Raw genomic sequence first — 18422 nt, 5'->3', positions numbered from 1 at the left:
TTCTATTGTTACTTTTTTAGACATTCAGACGTCAAGAGAGCAAAATTATTTGGATAGTGTATGGCTAAATAGTAGCATCAAAGCACTACATTTACATTCAAGTTTACCTAAAACTATGAGGCCTTGATGTGATTTTTTCGTATTTGATCTTTTTAGGTATATTGCTGAGATCAGTGATACACATTTCATCTGGCTGTTTGATACCACTGTAGAATAACAACATTTTGCATTGGGTTGAACAGTACATGCAAACAAGGTTTATCTGACTGATAGTATATGTCTTTTATTTATTTTTTCACTGTACTAATAGTCATTTGAATTGCAAGGGCTGAAAGTTGGAACTAAAAATATGCTACTATTGACCGAGAATATGTCATGCAGATAAATCACAGAGAAGCACTGCCCAAACACTAACACTGTACGCTGAAATTCCTGGTCATTATGTTTAATATAAATATCAAATTATCCAGGGACAATACTGAACAGAAATATTCAGGCAGAGCTCTATTAAGGGTATTAACTCCAGGGAGAATACAGTTCAATCAGAAGCAGTCATTGTTCTTATTGTAATAGGAAATACAATGGGAGGGATATGGAGTTTATTTCCCCCCCACAATAATAGAAGGGAGAAAATGTAGGTAGCAGTATGGAGAAACCTTTACATTATGCTTTATTAATGACATAACACACTATTTTCCCTGTGTATTATTTTGAATTCCATTTTCTAAATTGAACCAATCATGAACATCCAAACAGATGTTATACACTGTAAAGGTGTTCTTGGTTCAATTCGAGAGCTATCATTTCAGCGTAATTTGGTAGTTCTTTAGGGAATCACTCATCAGAATCAGAATCCCTTTTATTACATCTTATTGTACAGTGCACAAGAGTAAAAATCGTAGGCTTGGTTAGGCTAATCTACGTATCTCATGTCATAGATTCAACCATTTATTGCATGAAATGCTTAAAAAAATTCATTTTGACGAGGATTTAAAGCATGACACACAGATGTCAGATACATAATAACAACAGCATATCAACCCTGGACAACAGGCAGCACTATACAATCCCCCATGGGATACAGATATCTTAATCCATTGGTCAGTTTATATAAAATAAAGAGCAGAACCAAAGCAGGTGAAGGCTGGGGTGGCGGTGGGCGAAATTCTGTTCGGCAAACTGTGCAGTGTGTTTGAGATGGAGGGTCTTAAATTGACTACCTATCAATGTACGTGTGGTTGATTAGACCCGGTTGGTTGGAAATCAGCTGACAGAGGGCACATGACTAGGGTGTCCCACCAGAACTAGCTACACCCAAAATTGCATAGCAATTTTAGACCACTCCCATCGTATTTCTGAACAATCATGGTATAATTACCCTGATTAGTTTGGGGAATCCATCTCGCTGTAAATCACAAGTGTTTGAAATGCAACACTTGTCAATGAAGGGAAACAACAAGAGGTGGGCATAACTGAATTATATGTAGTACTTGGCATATAATGCTCCAGTATGAACCAGTGTGATGCTCATAAGCCTTTAGTTGATTTGCTATGTCCTAAAGGACTAGGTTTCCCTCACAGATAAATATAAAACATCTAATGATTGTGCCATTGACAAATGCCCATTATATATTATACTGACATTTAATAATAAAAAACTCAATGGATAAATATCCTGATTTAACTCGGTTTAAGTAACCCATTGTTTACTCACTGCTTATAAATGGGTACAGCTTTAAATAAAAACTAACTATCTGGCACCTGATTAGGGCTTAGGTATTTGCTTTGAGCATAAGAAAGCCATACCTTGGCTCAAAATGATGACATTCTTTATTCCGATACTTCACATGTTAAGAATCTGCTGTAATATTTTTGTGTCATCAGTTTTACCGTTTCTGGAAAAACATAATTAATACAACTTCTACCATACAACCATCCAGCCAAGAGACATCTTATAAAGCTTACATAGTACCTTATTAGATGACCTTACTGAGCCTGTTCATGTAATTTAATGGTTCACTTAAACCATTAACCAAAAATCACTACATGACTGAAGTTAATGATTTAAGTATCAATATATATAGATAAATTGAATATACATGTACACGCACACGCACACACACACACACACACACACACACACACACACACACACACACACACACACACACACACACACACACACACTTAAATGTATGAATGTATTTATACATGATTAACCAACTCAATCAATCTAGGGTTATTTAAAAAAAAGAAAAGTTGCTTTGCAACGGTAAAACATAGAGCCCTTCTTCAGCATCCTCCACAGATGCAGGTGCAGAACTGTCATGTGTGACTATGCCATTTTCCGGTTTGTGCGGTCCTTGCGTCTATTTAAGGTGTTCTCCGCTATGCCTGTGCAAAACAACTAATTCGGACATATCTAAAAAATATTCAGAAAAAACGTGTGTACACTGCTTTACGTAAAATATTTTAGTCGACTCCTTATTTACATATTTAAACTTCATACGCCAAAGAAGTAAACAAAATACACATTATTAACCGCCAACGAACAGGCATATTCTCGGGCGCCTGAATATCACAGTCTTAGCATGACCTCTACTGCAGTTGAAAATACAGTGGAAGAGAGGTAGAATCAAGTGATTGTTGGCGATGCTCAACCTCATTACAGTAAGGTGATGCTTTGCTAGAGGACATACACAATCACTTTTCGCCCCACCATTGCAAAAGAGGTCTTATGTGCTCCGAGCCGCTCGATTTCCGACAAGGGGTGCTCAGTGTGACAGTTGTCGGGCAGCCTGTTTCAGCACCGCTGCATCAACATGGTGAGTGTGACAGCACCGAGCTACCGCTAACATTTACATTGCTAACGGTGTAATCGCAAGTGTTCCGTGTCAGCGGTCTATATGCATTCATAGCAAATGTTAAGCCGTTGTAGAGCCACATGCATTTCCTTTCTGAATGTGTGTGTGTGTTTGCACTGGGATACTATGTAAGATGCTAATCTTAATGGTATTAGCAACCTGCTAGCACATGTAGCTTGCTAGCATCGATTGCACTTCATGTGAACCCTTTAACGTGAATTAGCGTCTATGGCATGTAATGTTGTTATGTCCATTGGCATGACAGGTATGGGGTTACCACACTCCACTACAAATACTCTTTGCAATGTGTGTGTCTACTGTGTTCGCTTGCGGCGTAATTGATGACAAGGACTACCGTTCTGTGGTGATACTAAAAAGGAAGGTGTCGCCAGCACGTCTCTCTCCCAATCTCACCTGGCCTGCTCAGGTTGACCTCGGGATGTCCTCCGAGACTCTGGAGAAGTTTCTAAATGTTCTGGATCAGTCATGTTGCAGACAGTGTGTGTAAATGTGCTCTTTCATTCATGGTTCAGGGGCAGAGATCAACATGTTTGAGGAAAATATACAGTACAGGTGGTCACTAAGTTACTATGTGTCTTTGTGTTATGCTGGTATCAGTTCTGAGATAATATGATATGCACTTATGAAATATAACTGAATCCATTACTATGGTAAAGCGCTTGAACTGAAATCTGGCTTACTGTTCTTTGAAGGTAGGCTTATACATTCAACAAGTCTGTGAGGATAACATGTGCATCAAATAGTTTAGTAAGTTTAGTAAAATTGAGAACCCTTTTAAAATAAGTTTCTTAAGGTGAGTGACATAATTCAGTGTGACTATAAACATATTATTCCTTATGTTGAGATGTCATATATTCCTTATAACACATTATCCCAGGTATGAAAATAAATAAATGTTTATTTTCATACCTGTGTCATTACATATGCCTTTTATATTATACATTGGTTCTTGGACTGACCATAACTATGAATTAGGTCTGTGATGACATTAATATGAGAATAAACCTCATAAATGAGTAGACTAGTGTTATATACACACAACAAATTACTATTATTGGGCTATTATTCATCACTGGACCATCTATTCTAGGAAAGATCCACAAAGCTTGTTGCATGGTAAACATACCTTAGTTTATTTCCAAAACATTGCCTCTGTTGGAGCTGCCAGATATCTGAGAAGATAGTTATGTTTAGGCTTTTTCATGTTTAGACTGCACTGTAGGCTCCATTGTTCATAGTGGTGCCTCAACCTGTAGTAAAGCACTGGAAGTTTGTAAGTTTTCAACAGTCATCTTTGGCGCGGTCTTCAAGCTCCTCATGCTAACACACCAAAGCATTTGTCGTCATGCTTACGTTATCTCAATGAAATGAAGTACCAAACTAACGGCCAAACTATAACAGAAAGCCCCCCTTATCGTCAGTACAACAACCTTAAGTATCCGCACAACTGAAGTTCAAGGTTTTAAAAAAAGGGCTTGTATATAATATAATATATTGTTTCTATAAAATATTTATTATAGAATGGATCAGTAATATTAATATTTGTACTTTTACATTTACTTTTTAGAACCAAATATAAATATATCACAGTTACTTATGATGACACAAAATGTCTTATTGCATGTTGGAACTTATTGCATCAAGTTCCAACATGCAAAATGGCACATGACTTTGGCCAAATTTGCCATGGGGATTCCCCACCCCTCCAGTGATTTTCATGGGTAAAATGTCAGATAGGTTATTGACGTCTTGAGTGGCAGCGGGTATCACAGCAGCCCTGATCACACACACACACACACACACACACACACACACACACACACACACACACACACACACACACACACACACACACACACACACACACACACACAGTGTTGAATTGATCTTTGCGTACAGGGGGTCAAATGAACTGGGCAAGATAAGGAGGCATGCTGGTTTAATTTCCTTCAGGCCAGAGGTCCTCACTAGTCTCCCGTAGAGAATGGCCAAGTCTCGGCAAACTGGAAACACGTGGCTATTGACCTATATACTCTTTTACCAAGTATTATGTCTAAAAAATAAGAAATGTAGACAGGTTATGTTGGCTACATAAGGTGTGTTAAAATGCCAAGCTTAAAGAGACAAACGGTCTAAAGAGGTATATACTTTAGCTTTATCCTAAGGTTGTTGTATCCGTCCAACCCTAACGGGTATTGGTATTGCAGAACCATCAATACATGTGCATTATGTTAAGGGATGTATTTTCTATTTAACCAATAGACAATGAGGATTCTGTCAATCATCATCCCTAAACTAGCAGCCTTGAGGGTCCTCCCTTTCGCTCATTAACAGTAGTCACTTATGTGTGTGCCAGCCCTGATATCAGTGATTCTTATTGATTGTGTCACGTGCCATCTTACACTCTGAATCTGCCCTATAGAGAGGAGATAAAGGAGCAGCATGGTAGGAATAATTCAATCCATGTGAACTGAAGTGAATATTGATCTCATTGCACCTGGTTTCTGTTGAGCTCCCTCGCCTGGCTAAACCTTAAGCTACCTATCACAGAAGTGCTGGCTGCTTCAACTGTTTGGGAATTTGACAGGCTGACGTATTGCAGATATGCTGGCTGCAGTGATTTTGAGTGTGGAATGACGTGGTGGTGAGTTTGAGGGAGATCATTTCACAACCTATTGATAAGCACTTGAGCCGCAAATTATGTGGCAAGGAAGCTCTGGGCTGAGTTTTCAAAGCCACTTAGTAAGATTTATGATGCATCTGCAAACGCAATCAAACATTTGTTTGAATGGTATTGTTGAAGTCACATGAAATGCAATCTTCTTTGCATGCTTCATTTTATGTACTTTACAAATTGAATCAGTCTTTGTTTGAGAGGTGTGATGTAGAAGGACATAGTGTGATGCCTACATATTCGTGTTCATAATAACACCTTAATGAAGTTAAGTGAAAAGCAAGGTTTGTTCAGGTTTCCTGTCTTGTCATCTGTATTTTGATGATCGCTTTATTCAAATCTTGGTGAAGTTCACATAGGCCTAATGCATGCCATAGGACTGAAGGCTCATCTGAGTGTAATAAGCATGCATCGGTTGTATTCCCAGTTCCTAGTTTACAGTATGTTTGACCATGTCCATATCATTATGAAATTGGATCTACTCTGAAATAAATAATATGCAGTGTGTTCAGGTTAGATTAGATTAGATTATTCTGAATAGAAGGTATACTCGGGGACGGGTGCAGTCCACCTGGTTCAAAGTCAGACAAACCTCTACGTCTGAATCAGGGCATACCCGGGGGATATTCAGGACGTCATGCTTGCCTGAGCTCATTGCAGTGACATTGAAACTATTTTGGCACAACGCATATATTCACACAATATTAGGAGAGTATTATTTTCAAAAAGTTTGGATCAAAACAATCAACAAATGTAAAGGTCTTTTTCATTTTCTATCCATTGGAAATGTCATCTTGATCTAGCCTGGTTGTATGACAACCTTTCATTTTATCCAGTGGCTAAAGTCAGGCAAATTATTGTTTGCTTTCAGCCTTAATGACACAAGCTTCATTCAGATTTGTATTAATGTTACGCTCCATGTCATTTCCACCTTTGGAATAGCAAACCCATTGCACTGTCCGCCTATATTCTGCCGTCCTAACTGGACAAGAGATTTTACCCGTAATTTGTTGTGCCAAATGATTAGACAGGTGGCATCTAGGTTTGGATATACGTTTCAATCGTTGGGCGCCCCTTCCTCACGTTGAAGGGGGGGGGGGGGGGGGAGGAAAGTCAGCACTTGGTCATTATGGTGTCACATCACAGCACTTCAGAGGCCTAGTTGTTTTTGAGGTTGGCTTTTCCTTAATGACTGGATGCTTGCAGAAAGACAACAACTGGTTAACCCAAGCTCCTCAATGACATTGAGACGTTTGTACAGAGGGCATTAAAGATCTTCTGTATAGCCCCCGGTGTATGACGTGTGTGTGTGTGTGTGTGTGTGTGTGTGTGATGTGTACATGTTATGTTTCCTATCAGTTGAATGATTATAACCATCATCTCCATCCTCTTCTCTCTCCACCCGCCCCCCCCCTACCTCCTCCCTGTGACGGCATTCCACAGGGGGTGATTGGCGTGCAGCTGGTGGTTACTATGATAATGGCCAGTGTCATTCAGAAAATCATACCTCATTACTCCTTCGCAAGGTGGCTACTCTGCAGTGGCAGGTAATGTGGATTTCTTCTTCCTTTTCATGATTCTCTCTGTTGTTTTCCAAGCAACGCGCCCTTTTTCATTTTCAAAAGGATCCTTGGAACAATGGAGAACGTTTTACTAGGTTTTCATTTTTGAAGTCGGCAAACGAGGAACGCGGATGAAAGAAAAGCATGTATTAAAAATGCAGCAGACACCAAAGGGTTTCCCAATATTGGAACGACCCCAGAGGATGCGTTTGGAAATATAGTCCCCGTCTAATTTTCTCTAATTAGGGGCATATGTGTTTTTCAGTAAACAGCTTTTCGGAACACATTTAATAATTAATTTGTTTTTTAGTTCCCATTCCAGTTTTCGAAAAACTTTAAACCAGGAGACTCAAAGGGTCCCTACGGAATTTTTCGCAGTACAATATTGCTAATAAACAAACATAAAAAGCATGCGTGTCTCGAAACACGCATGCATACAAACAGAAACGCGTACAAAGTTGCACACACAAGAAACACGCGGGGCCAGATGCTTCCCAAGTAAAAGTATGTAGGGATGATCTAAAGGATGTTTTTAAACTAGCTCTCGCTTCAAGCAAATTCATGAATGGGAGTCATCACATCCCTTTTGTAAATCCCTTTCCTTGTGCCTGGATGTGTACAGTATGCGAGTCAATTTCCAATGTATGGTAATAATCACGGTTATTGATCAGAAACCTAGAATAGAGCTAATATAAATTGTTCTAACGAGTTAGACTATAAAAATATGTAATTGTAGTTATTTTTTCTAGGCACAATATGCAGTGTAAAATGTCATAGTCCTAACCCTTGTCTGTTTGTCTCTTTCCTCCCTCTCACGCCACCTGTCCACCTGATGCCACGCCTCTCCCTTCCCCTACAGTCTGCGATGGTATCAGCACCCTACAGAAGATGAGTTGAGGAGCTTAGCTGGGAAACAACAAAAAGGACAGAAGAAGAAAGAAAGGTAGTGGGGGGGGGGCGGGCGGCTGGTGAATAGTGGGTTGAGGTGGATGGGTGGGGGTGTGGGTGGGGGGTGGAGTACGGCTGGCACCTCTTTCATCAGGAGGGAATGGAAAGAGTAGAGGCAGACGTCGGAGATGGATGGAGAACACAAGGCTGTCAGGGAGGAGATGAGGCTGATGTGTGCTCCTGTGGCTCATTTAAGTCCTGTTTTGAAGTGAGAGGCGAGAAGTCTGTTTTTTTTGTTCCCTGCCTTCATCAGGACCTGGAGCAAGTTTTTGCTTAGAAATAGGTTTCTTTATAATCGGCGAGGAAAACTTGTCCTATTATATTGGTGCAAGGTTAGGCTATTTAATGGACGCTCCGTGGTAGCCTTTGTGAAAGTCGCTAACTGTATCTTTTAATTTCATGGCTGGTTCGTGGCCCAAGCCCACATAAAACAAGAGAAGCCATTCAAAAGCAAGTCGAAATAAAAATCACCTTTTCAATGTTTCAAGGCCGCAGATGGAATTCGGGACCAAATGTTGGCACACAGGAATCCAGTGCCGTTTTCTTTTGTTACGGTGAATCTGTATCAAAGTCCCACCAGGAAAGGTAATCCTTACAGTTCCCCCCCCGTGCCCTTGTGGTTTTAACTTAAAGCTGCTCCATAGCCGACGCCTTTCTCTCTGTGGCCGTGCACGGCAAGCCTGAGCTCAGTATCGCCACATGGGCCTTAATCCCTCGCAGTCAAAGACAGACCACTGTCCTCTGGCCAGCTCGTGCCATGCGGCTCTGGCTCTTTTCTGTCCGCCGGACCACTACCTCGTGCGGAGGCCCCGGGACCAGGCCCCCCCTTTATATTTTCCTCCAGTCAGGTGCCCCGTGGATGAAATGGGTCCTGGCTGCGTTTTGGCCCCGTCGGTCTTTGCGGTGGCATTGTCTTCCGAAGCCAGCACTCACACGGGGGCTGAACGAACAAAGCCCTGCTTCGCTGTGAAGCTCTTCTTCCAGACAGGTCTGGAGAGAACAGCTGGCTAAGCCTGTCTCCCCCATTCCCTCCTTTCATAGGCTTGGAGGAGTTTCATTGCTACCCCAGTATTTATCATCAATAATAGTGGAGACCTACCTTTTTTAGAAAAAGTATCAACAATATGGTTTGTTTGGCTCCCTCGCCACAGGGATATGGAGTGTAGGCCCTAGGACCTCACGTCTCCATTTTGTCTCACAGGAGCACCTGGCTGCTTCCCTGGAGTAGGGCTTCGGCCAGGCCGTGTCCATGCTCGGCCAGCCTTTAGAGCCAGGCTTTGTTTCTTCTTAGCATTGTGGAGCACACTTGTATGAAGCCAGGAACAAAATAAGAGACGGAGTGGTTGATGAAATAAGTGGGTCAAATTTCCACCAGCCAAATTGGTTGTAAAGATGGTTTTGAGGTTGTAGCATCATAATGGGATGTAATTATATTTAATGTTTCAAATATAGAAACATGATTGTGAAACTCAAATTGGATGATAGGCTGTTATCAATGGGCGTATGTTTCTTTAAAAGAAGTGAGAAGTGATTGAACGAATTAGGAAATTATGGTCTAATTCTCATGCCTCAATTACATGAATCATGAATCTGGGGGCATTCATCAAGAGGTGATGACTATGTGAAAGGATGTCTTATAAGTACAGCACTGCGGTATCTGCCTTACAGCGAACACTGCTCTTTCTTCGTCACTCCAGGAAGGGTTACAATGGTCACATAGACAACAAGCCGCTCAGCATTCCCAAGGACATAGATCTACAGCTGGAGACCAAGTACATCACGGAGGTGGACACGTTAGGTATGACCCCACGCTGTTTGTTTTTTGACATTTTACGTTCACCTTGAGTCTGCTTACAGGAATGCTTTTTTCCAAAGTGAATTCTAGCGCTTCTTATTAGGCTATGTGGCTTAAATAATGACATAATGAGGCCGTATAGAATGCAACATGTTTAATAGGCTAACTTTCAATAGATGGGGGAAAAACATGAACGTCTTTAACATGAACGTCGCAATAACGAGGCATAGTGTAACGAGTAGCATATGTGTGTGCGCGAGATTGGCAGTGGGCGTGTGTGAGTGACGTCAGCGAGTGAGTGGACGAGCGAGGAGAGTGAGCGGTAGCGCGTGTGTCTAATGAAGAAGCGAACGAGTCCGGTAGAATAAAGTACCCGTCCTGTCAATAATCGGTGGCCGCTTCATTCCGACCTATAAGCAGACAAACTGCCAGTCAAATCACACAAAACAATAGAGACAGGATCACAGAGGCAATTTTTTTCGCGCTTGGCCCACTCTGGATAAATGTCGTTTACATCGCATATGAGGACTTCGACGGCTGTGGAGAAATGCAATCCTCCGTAGCCACGGAGAGCGGTCATCACAGAGAGGGCATCTCGTCGCATACTTACGGCATAGGAGGGGGCGCTGTCAGCAGACTATTATTTAGACAATTATTAGCAAATTTCAATCTGACATTTTGACCGGAGAGTTAGAAAGGGCATATCGCGCTTCTGCCTTCTCACACTGCGAGACAGGTTCGTGGCTTCGAGTGTCGCGATTTCGGTTTCGATACGCGTATCGTTACAGCCCTAAAAGCCACCCTATGCTTATATATACCGTAAATAAAAATGAGGTAACCCTTTTTTTTTTTTCATAATACTTAACTCTCAAACACGATACCAGCAAAGTGAGCTCTTAATCCAACCTTTCACAATTCTTCTGCAAAAGACTACAAGTCCCATGAGCACGCATTTTCCTAACGCTCGTTGCGTGCCCGTCCTCCACAGCGCTCCACTATTTCCCAGAGTTCCAGTGGCTGGTGGACTTCACGGTGGCGGCCACGGTGGTGTACCTGATCACGGAGCTGTACTACAGTGTGGCCCAACCCTCGGGAGAGATGAACATCAGTGTGGTCTGGTGCCTGCTGGTGCTGGCCTTCGTCATGTATCCTCGCGCTGGTTGTTTACCATTACTGTTCAGTTGTATACGAAATGCACTTTTACTTCAAAGCCACTCGCAATGAATTCAGCTGTTCCTCGGATTTCTTGTGTTTATTTTTGTATCGGTCTGCATAATATTTGACTCTAAAATGTTAATTCTCTTTTTTTATCCCTTGGCAACGCATAAAGACATGGCTATATACAGCGGTGCACATAACTGGTACGCAGACATAATCAGAGATGCCTAACGTCACTTGTGTCACTACAACACTTTTGCGTAACTAACGGGAGATTAAATAAAAAATACATTGAGCAGATACTTTGGCGTCGCCACCTTCAAAGAAAAGGCAAACGGAGCCGGAGCATGAGAAAATAGTTTGTTCCGAAAAGTGGCGCCAAGATGTGCGCTGAAATGTGCGCTGTGCGCCCACACACACAATGGCGAAATGCACAAAATCCTAGTTATCATGCTTCGACAAAGAAATGGGATCAACAATGTGCACATTTCTGTAGCCGTACCTTTGGAGACTTTAGGCTCATCGGTAAGAGTGTGTTCCAGTTGGACTGCCTGACCCCTGTTCCCTGACAACACTCCTATAAGCCCCCCCGCACTCAGCACACTTCATCGCCATCTCTGCTCCATGGCCAAGGTTAACATCTATTTCTCCAACACGGGAAACCCAAATCTGTGTCGGCTTCGACGCATTGCTGCAAGGGTGAAACATTAGCCTGACACAAAGTGGCCATGGGGTGGTCAACGGACGGCTCCTACTGTATCGCTCCAGTGGTCAGAACCCACCTGCTATTTTGTTCCGCCGAATGACCGTTAAATGATACACACATTATCCATACCTCCATCCCCTGGAGGCAATCTTGGCCATGCCAGCTGAATGCGGTGGTTCGGATGCCTGATGTTTCCTGCCGGAGCTTGGCCGGATATTCACTGACCAGGGCTGGTTGGTTGTCCCAAAGGGGATGAAAGGAGGACGATGGAGTGAACCAAGGATCAGAGAATAAGGATGCATTGACCATTAATATTGAGAACTGATGAGCAGTGGCTAAATATGATATATAAAAAAGGCATGGCTTGGTTTCAGTGAAAAGAACACAGTCAGATTCCCAAAGCGATTTTATTTGCATTTTATTTTAATAACTAAATTGACCATTGGCAGCTGCTGAAATGATGAGAATAGGGCAGGGTTGCGTCACCTTGTAGACAAAGGTTGGTTTTCCAAACCGTTTGTGCCCTTGCCCATTGGGAAATCTTGAAGGCAGGGGAATAATAAGCCGTCCCGGCCTCCGTTAAAAAAAAACGGTGCTCGCTGTGCGAGATTTAGTATTCATGCACGTCACTGTGGGGGAGAGTGAAGTTTACCAAAGTGCAATTGGGGATGACATTGTGAAAACCTAGTATGTGCCATTCTATAGAAAATGGTCAGCCTTAAAATGCAGCGTTGTGTAGAGCCATAATGGCTCCTTTCAAAACAGTTTTCTTACATTGTGCGTGTTTCCGACGGTTTTGTTTCCTTGACTCATCCACGCTTCAGCAAGAGCCTTTTCTCTCTGACGGCTCACTACTTTAAGCTGGAGGAGGGAGGTGAGCGCTCGCTCTGCATCACTTTCGGCTTTTTCTTCTTTGTCAAAGCCATGGCCATCCTCATCGTCACCGAGAACTACTTAGAGTTCGGCCTGGAGAACGGTATGTTTGCCTTTCTATCGTTATTCACGTTCAAGTATCCCCACGTTTGACCTTTGGAAACCTCAAGTGCATGTTTTTCAGTGCATGTAACTAAAAGCAGATTTTATCCATTTATGTTTTCTAGGTTTCGCCAACTTCTCCAACAGTGCTCTGCAGTTCCTAGAACACCAAGGCCTGGATTCTCAGTATGTGCAGAGAACATCAATCCCCTTTGTCTTTTATTCAAATTGAATGAGTGGAGCCGTGACCTGCAGAGCACCTTAACAATCCGCGCTGTGTCCTCTCGTTCCTCAGGGGTCCCATATCGAAACTGACCTTCAAACTTGTCCTCGCCCTGCTCTGCTCTCTGATTGGAGCCTTTCTTACTTTCCCTGGCCTGCGATTGGCCCAAATGCACCTCGATGCACTCAACTTGACCACAGCCAAAGTAACACAGTAAGTGACCTTGTGTTCAGATTAAGATGCATTATCTTTGTTCCAAATGTGTTCCAATGCGGTCCATCATTTGCATCCTTGGCCCTCAAGGTTTAGCCTCTTGTAATAAAAAAATGTGTTTAAGCAAAAAAATAAGATTTCTAAGCAGGATATTTTGTGGTTTGTAAATATTTTACCTGTGAAATGGTCAAATCCACCGTTTCTTGGTGGCAGGTGTTAATCTGGACCCTGAATACATCTATTTACCCCGCCTACACCGGGCAATAGTCAGACAGCTACTACTACAATCTCAACAACACACAATGGCCTTATCTATGTCCTCTGCCCTACGTAATGAAAAGTACAGCGCGGTTCTCCACTTGTCGCCAAGGGTCCAGCGTGCAGCATCGTTCAGGGTGAGAGCCCTCTGACGGGTCTGCTGAAGAGTCTCTCTCTTGCTCTCTCTCGTTCTCTGTTCACCCCAAATTTCTATTTCGGAAATCACAGGGTGCCGTGTCTATGACCGTGAGAGAAGGGGCCGAGCAAGGCGCTATAGCAACCGGATAATCCACTTGGACACAGCAGACACTCCTAAATAGCCGCCTCCACCTCCTTCTGAACTGTCATGAGCTTACATCCTGCAGACCCTGTCCCTCGCACAGATTACCGCCGAGGCCATCACAACCAGCTAACTTTCTGTCAGCCCTCTTTAGCAGAAATTGCGATGATTACGTAGACCTGCTGGCTTTCCCATAAACTTGAAATTGAGATAATAAAAAAAAAAGGCCAAACATTTTAAGAGAGCTATACTGGCATCTCACCAAAGGGAGCTAGGAAAAGTGGGGACAACACTCCCACACACTTGATCCGGAATCTATTTGAGATATTTATTTCTCCCGGACTCGCTCGCTCAAAGGGCCACTGGTCAGATTTCCACTCATCTCACACCTCTAATGCAGAGTCGGTTTGATGCTGTTGAGAAGCCGTGGTGTGTGACTCTCCCTCTCTCTCTCTCCCTCTCCCCTTTAGAACTCTGCTTCATATCAACTTCCTGTCCCCTCTCATCATGGTCCTGCTGTGGGTGAGGCCCATCACCAAGGACTACATAATGAACCCCACGCTGGGGAAGGAGAGTGTGCCTTTGTAAGTCCCAAATATACAACTCGCGTTATCCATCTCTGGAACAACTACTTGTATCTTGAAACCATCTGCTAGTTATGCCTTTGCTTCTCCGTTCCGAGGCAATCTCTTCCTTGAGTGTTGTTCTGTATCATGTACACCAGGCCTTATTTTATTTAAGGCCATCATTTGTGCCAGCTCAGAATCAGAATACATTTTTCAATAACAAAATATATATTTTGTATTACCAATACCAATGCCCATATGTTTGATCTGCCCAAGGCTATCTTGGTAACAAAATAACCCAATCTGAGAAGGCACTGCTTCACGAATCACTCCAACTTCAATGGAACATATCCGATTGGGTTTACATGCTTGTCGAATCAAAGTGCAGAGCCTCTCTCTGAATTACCAACAGAGGGTAGATGTAATAGCCCGGTCATGTTGGGAACAAGAGAGGAGTACAACAGACTTCCTCAATGTGGCACAGTTTCTTGGTTAAAACAACAAACCTGAATCAGTGAAAGACTGCATGCTAGCTGTCCTTGGAGATGTACTGGTCGATGTTAAGGGGAAGAAGCACATCACTTCATCGATATGAAAAATGAAAGGTGCACTGCAACATCACAATGAGCAGAAGAGAGAAGCACTTGCAACGGTTTCAACATCCTTTTGGATAAGATAAAAAAGGCAGAGGTGACGTAGTTGGAACTTGGCTGTCGAAGAGTGAAAAGACCGCAGAGTTGTGCATGTATGTACAATTCTTTGTTGAGGGTCTTCCAGAAGACGTGCTTGGACTTGGACTGTTGAATCTCAATAACGTGTTGTAATGCAACACTTTATGCGTGTTGTATTTTATTATTTACATCAGGAAATAAGTATTATTCACATGATCAGTTGATGCTAGATCGATTTCTGGCTGAAGCCTTTTATTTGAATTGTTCATTTGAATAATGGGAATGAAATTAATACGACTAGTACTTGTAGTACATTTTTTAAGGATATAATTTTTTAGCTTTAGTCCCATTAATAGACTCAGTTTTAAATATACCTTTTTCTGGTCATGTGATTTAATGAAACAAATTATACCCAGGTATAATTTGACACCGCCCTTGCCCCCGACGCTAGTAAATGTTTGCTTCCACGATCCCACCACCAACCCGCTCTCTTGTGTGGGCAGCATGACGGAGCAGACCTACGACACCCTGCGTCTGTGGGCCGTGCTGCTGCTGTGCGCGCTGCGGCTGGCCATGATGAGGCACCACCTGCAGGCCTACCTCAACCTGGCCCAGAAGGGCGTGGAGCAGATGAAGAAGGAGGCGGGGCGCATCAGCGCCGTCGACCTGCAGAAGATGGTGAGGGGGTCAGCCGTCGAAGCGCTTGAAGGGGCGCCGTGTTAAGGCTCAGCCATGGTTCCACGTCAACGCAGCGCAAGGGGGTTTACGGACCCTTTATGCCCTTGCGGACCCTCATTGTATCCGACGCAAAGGGCCTGACGTGCGCATTCCAAAAATTGTAACCTTGCGTCGAGGCGACGCATCCAGCAAGGGCTGCGATCGGTCCTCTAACTAAAACCCGACGCAGAACCTAAACAGGTTCGCCACTGCGTCGAGGCGTCTGCTCGGTCATTGCGTTGCGCCGACGTGGAACCATAACTGATTCTTGAGCTTTCAACGGTGGAAAATCTGTTGGATTTTGAATAGATTTTGGGGTCGTCCAGAACAATGACATTAATCGACTCCTCGTTTTGTCTTCCTGGGTTCCAGGTCGCACGAGTGTTTTATTATTTGTGCGTGATCGCACTACAGTATGTGGCGCCGCTTGTGATGCTGCTACATTCCACGTTGCTGCTAAAAACCTTGGGTGAGCGGCTACTCTATATTTCACCAACTCTTTTTTTAAATGTGCATTTAAGCTTATCGCACAACCTCACTCATCCCCTTCTCTTCCTCTTCCGTTGATCTTCTTCTGCCTCGCGCGCCACACAACAGGGGGATACTCCTGGTGGGTCTACCCTCAAGAAGACCTGCCCTGCCTCCACGAAATGAACTTTGACCCCGCCGTCGTGGAGGCGGCGCCGAGCACGGACGCGGCGCCGGACGGGGTGGTGGAGGGCGCCCGGGCCTCGGTGGCCCAGCTCTCGGTGGCCCTGGGCGGTCTCCGGACTGTCTTCAGCCCCTTGCTCTTCCGGGGCCTGCTCTCGTTCCTCACGTGGTGGATCGCCGCCTGCCTCTTCTCCACCTCCCTCTTCGGCCTCTTCTACCACCAGTATCTGATGGCGGCGTAGCCCGGCGGCGGCCGAGGGCTGCGGAGACAGGACTGCCCGGGAGGAACCGGGTTCCCCCAGTGAGGACTCGCCGGCTCTTTTAAACATGCTCCCTCCTCCCCCATCCCCCCCCCCCCCCCATCCTCCACCCCCCGTCATATCGCGAAGACCTCCGGTTCCTACTCCCAGTGCTTCCGTCGCAGATGAACTTTGAACTTTTCGTCATGTTTTCTTTCTTTTTTTTTCTTTTTTTTTTACTACTACTACTAGTATACTACTACTTCTTCGACTACCTTTTTATTTAAAGACCAGTATTCACAAACTTTTAATTAACTGTTTTAGTAGTATTAATATGAATGACAACAGTAATGTTAAACATTTACGTGTCGTTATTTGGGACAGTGGCGTGAATTTGGCAAAGTCTGCTTATCATAAATGAAGACCACATTTGATGTGAGGCATCATTCAACGTGTTGTATCATGTGGCGAAGTAACATGTCCGACAGCCACTTAACCAAAACAAGCACAAATCGGTTAAAACAATCCTGTCGGCCCATTTAAAACACCCTGGTTTGTTTTCAAAGGTGGGATAACATTGGGGTCTGGTTCGACCTTACCTACTTTTGCACTGCTGTCCCAATGTACGTGCAGTTGTTTATGTAACCGTCTTAAAGTGAAGCAACAGCGATATGTGTGGCGGCCCAGCACATCGGTCAGAGATAAGGGGCAGGAGGAGGTCTGGGGATGCCTGTGGAGGTTTCCAGAACGACTGAAGAGGGACAAGCTGCCAGTGGAGTGCCCCAGTGGAGGTCGGTCTGCCATGGACCATGGGCCCGTCCACTGTGGCCACCAGAGACCCTCAACTTGTGGGAGAGTGTGGATTAACTTGAAAGCCAACTATAACATGTCTAAAGTCAACTTGCTGCCCAACGAAACAAGAGTTTTTTTTATTCATTGCAACTTGTTGGATGTGGATGTTTGTTTGTTTGTTTGTTTTTTTTTCGTTCAGTTTCCCCCTTGAATTCACTCCGGCTTCAGGTGAGCCACACTAACGAGGGTACTTTTAGTTTTTCAGCTCCCTTTGGTGCAGAAATAACAGGGCAAAAATGGGGGACTGCACCCAGGCCCTGTTGAAGGAATGTCTGTGTGTTTGTGTGGTCTGGGTGCAAGTGAGATCTCTATACTGTAGGGCTGCTGTACTCGTTAAAAGGGCATTGTGATCAAAAGGAGCGGGTGTCCACTACTGCAGATCGCTAGCGCATCGACACTCTCCCTTTCTGTTTCTCTTTTCTTTTCTTTTTTTCAATCTCCCATCTCTCTTTTAGAGCCAGTTTAGAACAACAAACGACGCAGTATATAGTTGATTTTCAAAGGTCCTTTGATTGCGAAATAGTGCCAAGTCTCATATGTCCGTTCAGTGTGGATTTGGTGTCGGCTCATATTTGACAACACAACACAACCCTGCGGCCTTCTGTTTAATCGGAGATGCTCTTTATTACTTGCTCTTTAATCAGCGGCTCTTGTTTGCATCGGGACATACATGCCTCCATGAAGAATCAACTTGTATCTACTATAAATGTTTGTATCTTGCTGTTGACAATTGCCTGTCAAATGTGATTGTCGAGACTGTCGTCGGATGGTTACCAAGTGGAGCACTGATCACTCAAAACGTTTGGTTTCCTACTGATTTTTTTTCTTTTTGTTTCACAAAGGGTCAACGTGTCAAGACTTGATGAATTCCATTGGTTTGCTTTTTTTCTGGTGAATGATGTACAGATTGCATTTAACAGTCCGACGGAGCCATATCCTCTCCATTCCCCTCATTTTAAAGAGCTTTCTACTAAGTCTTATATAGACTTCTTGTCTTATGTTTTGAAGATGAGGAGTATGCACATAATGAATGTATCGGTTCTGTTTGA

General features: G+C 43.6%; 1 protein-coding gene across 1 annotated transcript in view; it reads left to right on the top strand.

Moving 5' to 3' along the window:
• The first annotated feature begins 2576 nt into the window (after positions 1 to 2576).
• The window catches only part of tmem161b (transmembrane protein 161B), a 16386-nt gene continuing 540 nt past the window's right edge, over positions 2577 to 18422 (top strand). Inside the window, exons 1-12 of the mRNA XM_056592401.1 lie at positions 2577 to 2825; positions 7003 to 7106; positions 7981 to 8064; positions 9767 to 9867; positions 10853 to 11009; positions 12553 to 12704; positions 12829 to 12889; positions 12999 to 13139; positions 14148 to 14261; positions 15418 to 15592; positions 16004 to 16100; positions 16229 to 18422. The exon at positions 16229 to 18422 is cut by the window's right edge and continues 540 nt beyond it. Of these exons, the coding sequence (XP_056448376.1) occupies positions 2823 to 2825; positions 7003 to 7106; positions 7981 to 8064; positions 9767 to 9867; positions 10853 to 11009; positions 12553 to 12704; positions 12829 to 12889; positions 12999 to 13139; positions 14148 to 14261; positions 15418 to 15592; positions 16004 to 16100; positions 16229 to 16524 (1485 nt within the window). The 5' untranslated portion in view covers positions 2577 to 2822 and the 3' untranslated portion in view covers positions 16525 to 18422. The remainder of the gene's footprint in view (positions 2826 to 7002; positions 7107 to 7980; positions 8065 to 9766; positions 9868 to 10852; positions 11010 to 12552; positions 12705 to 12828; positions 12890 to 12998; positions 13140 to 14147; positions 14262 to 15417; positions 15593 to 16003; positions 16101 to 16228) is intronic.

The sequence above is a fragment of the Gadus chalcogrammus genome, chromosome 6, assembly GCF_026213295.1.
Source record: "Gadus chalcogrammus isolate NIFS_2021 chromosome 6, NIFS_Gcha_1.0, whole genome shotgun sequence".
Taxonomy (NCBI): Eukaryota; Metazoa; Chordata; class Actinopteri; order Gadiformes; family Gadidae; genus Gadus; species Gadus chalcogrammus.
This window is presented reverse-complemented; position numbering and strand designations above follow the sequence as displayed.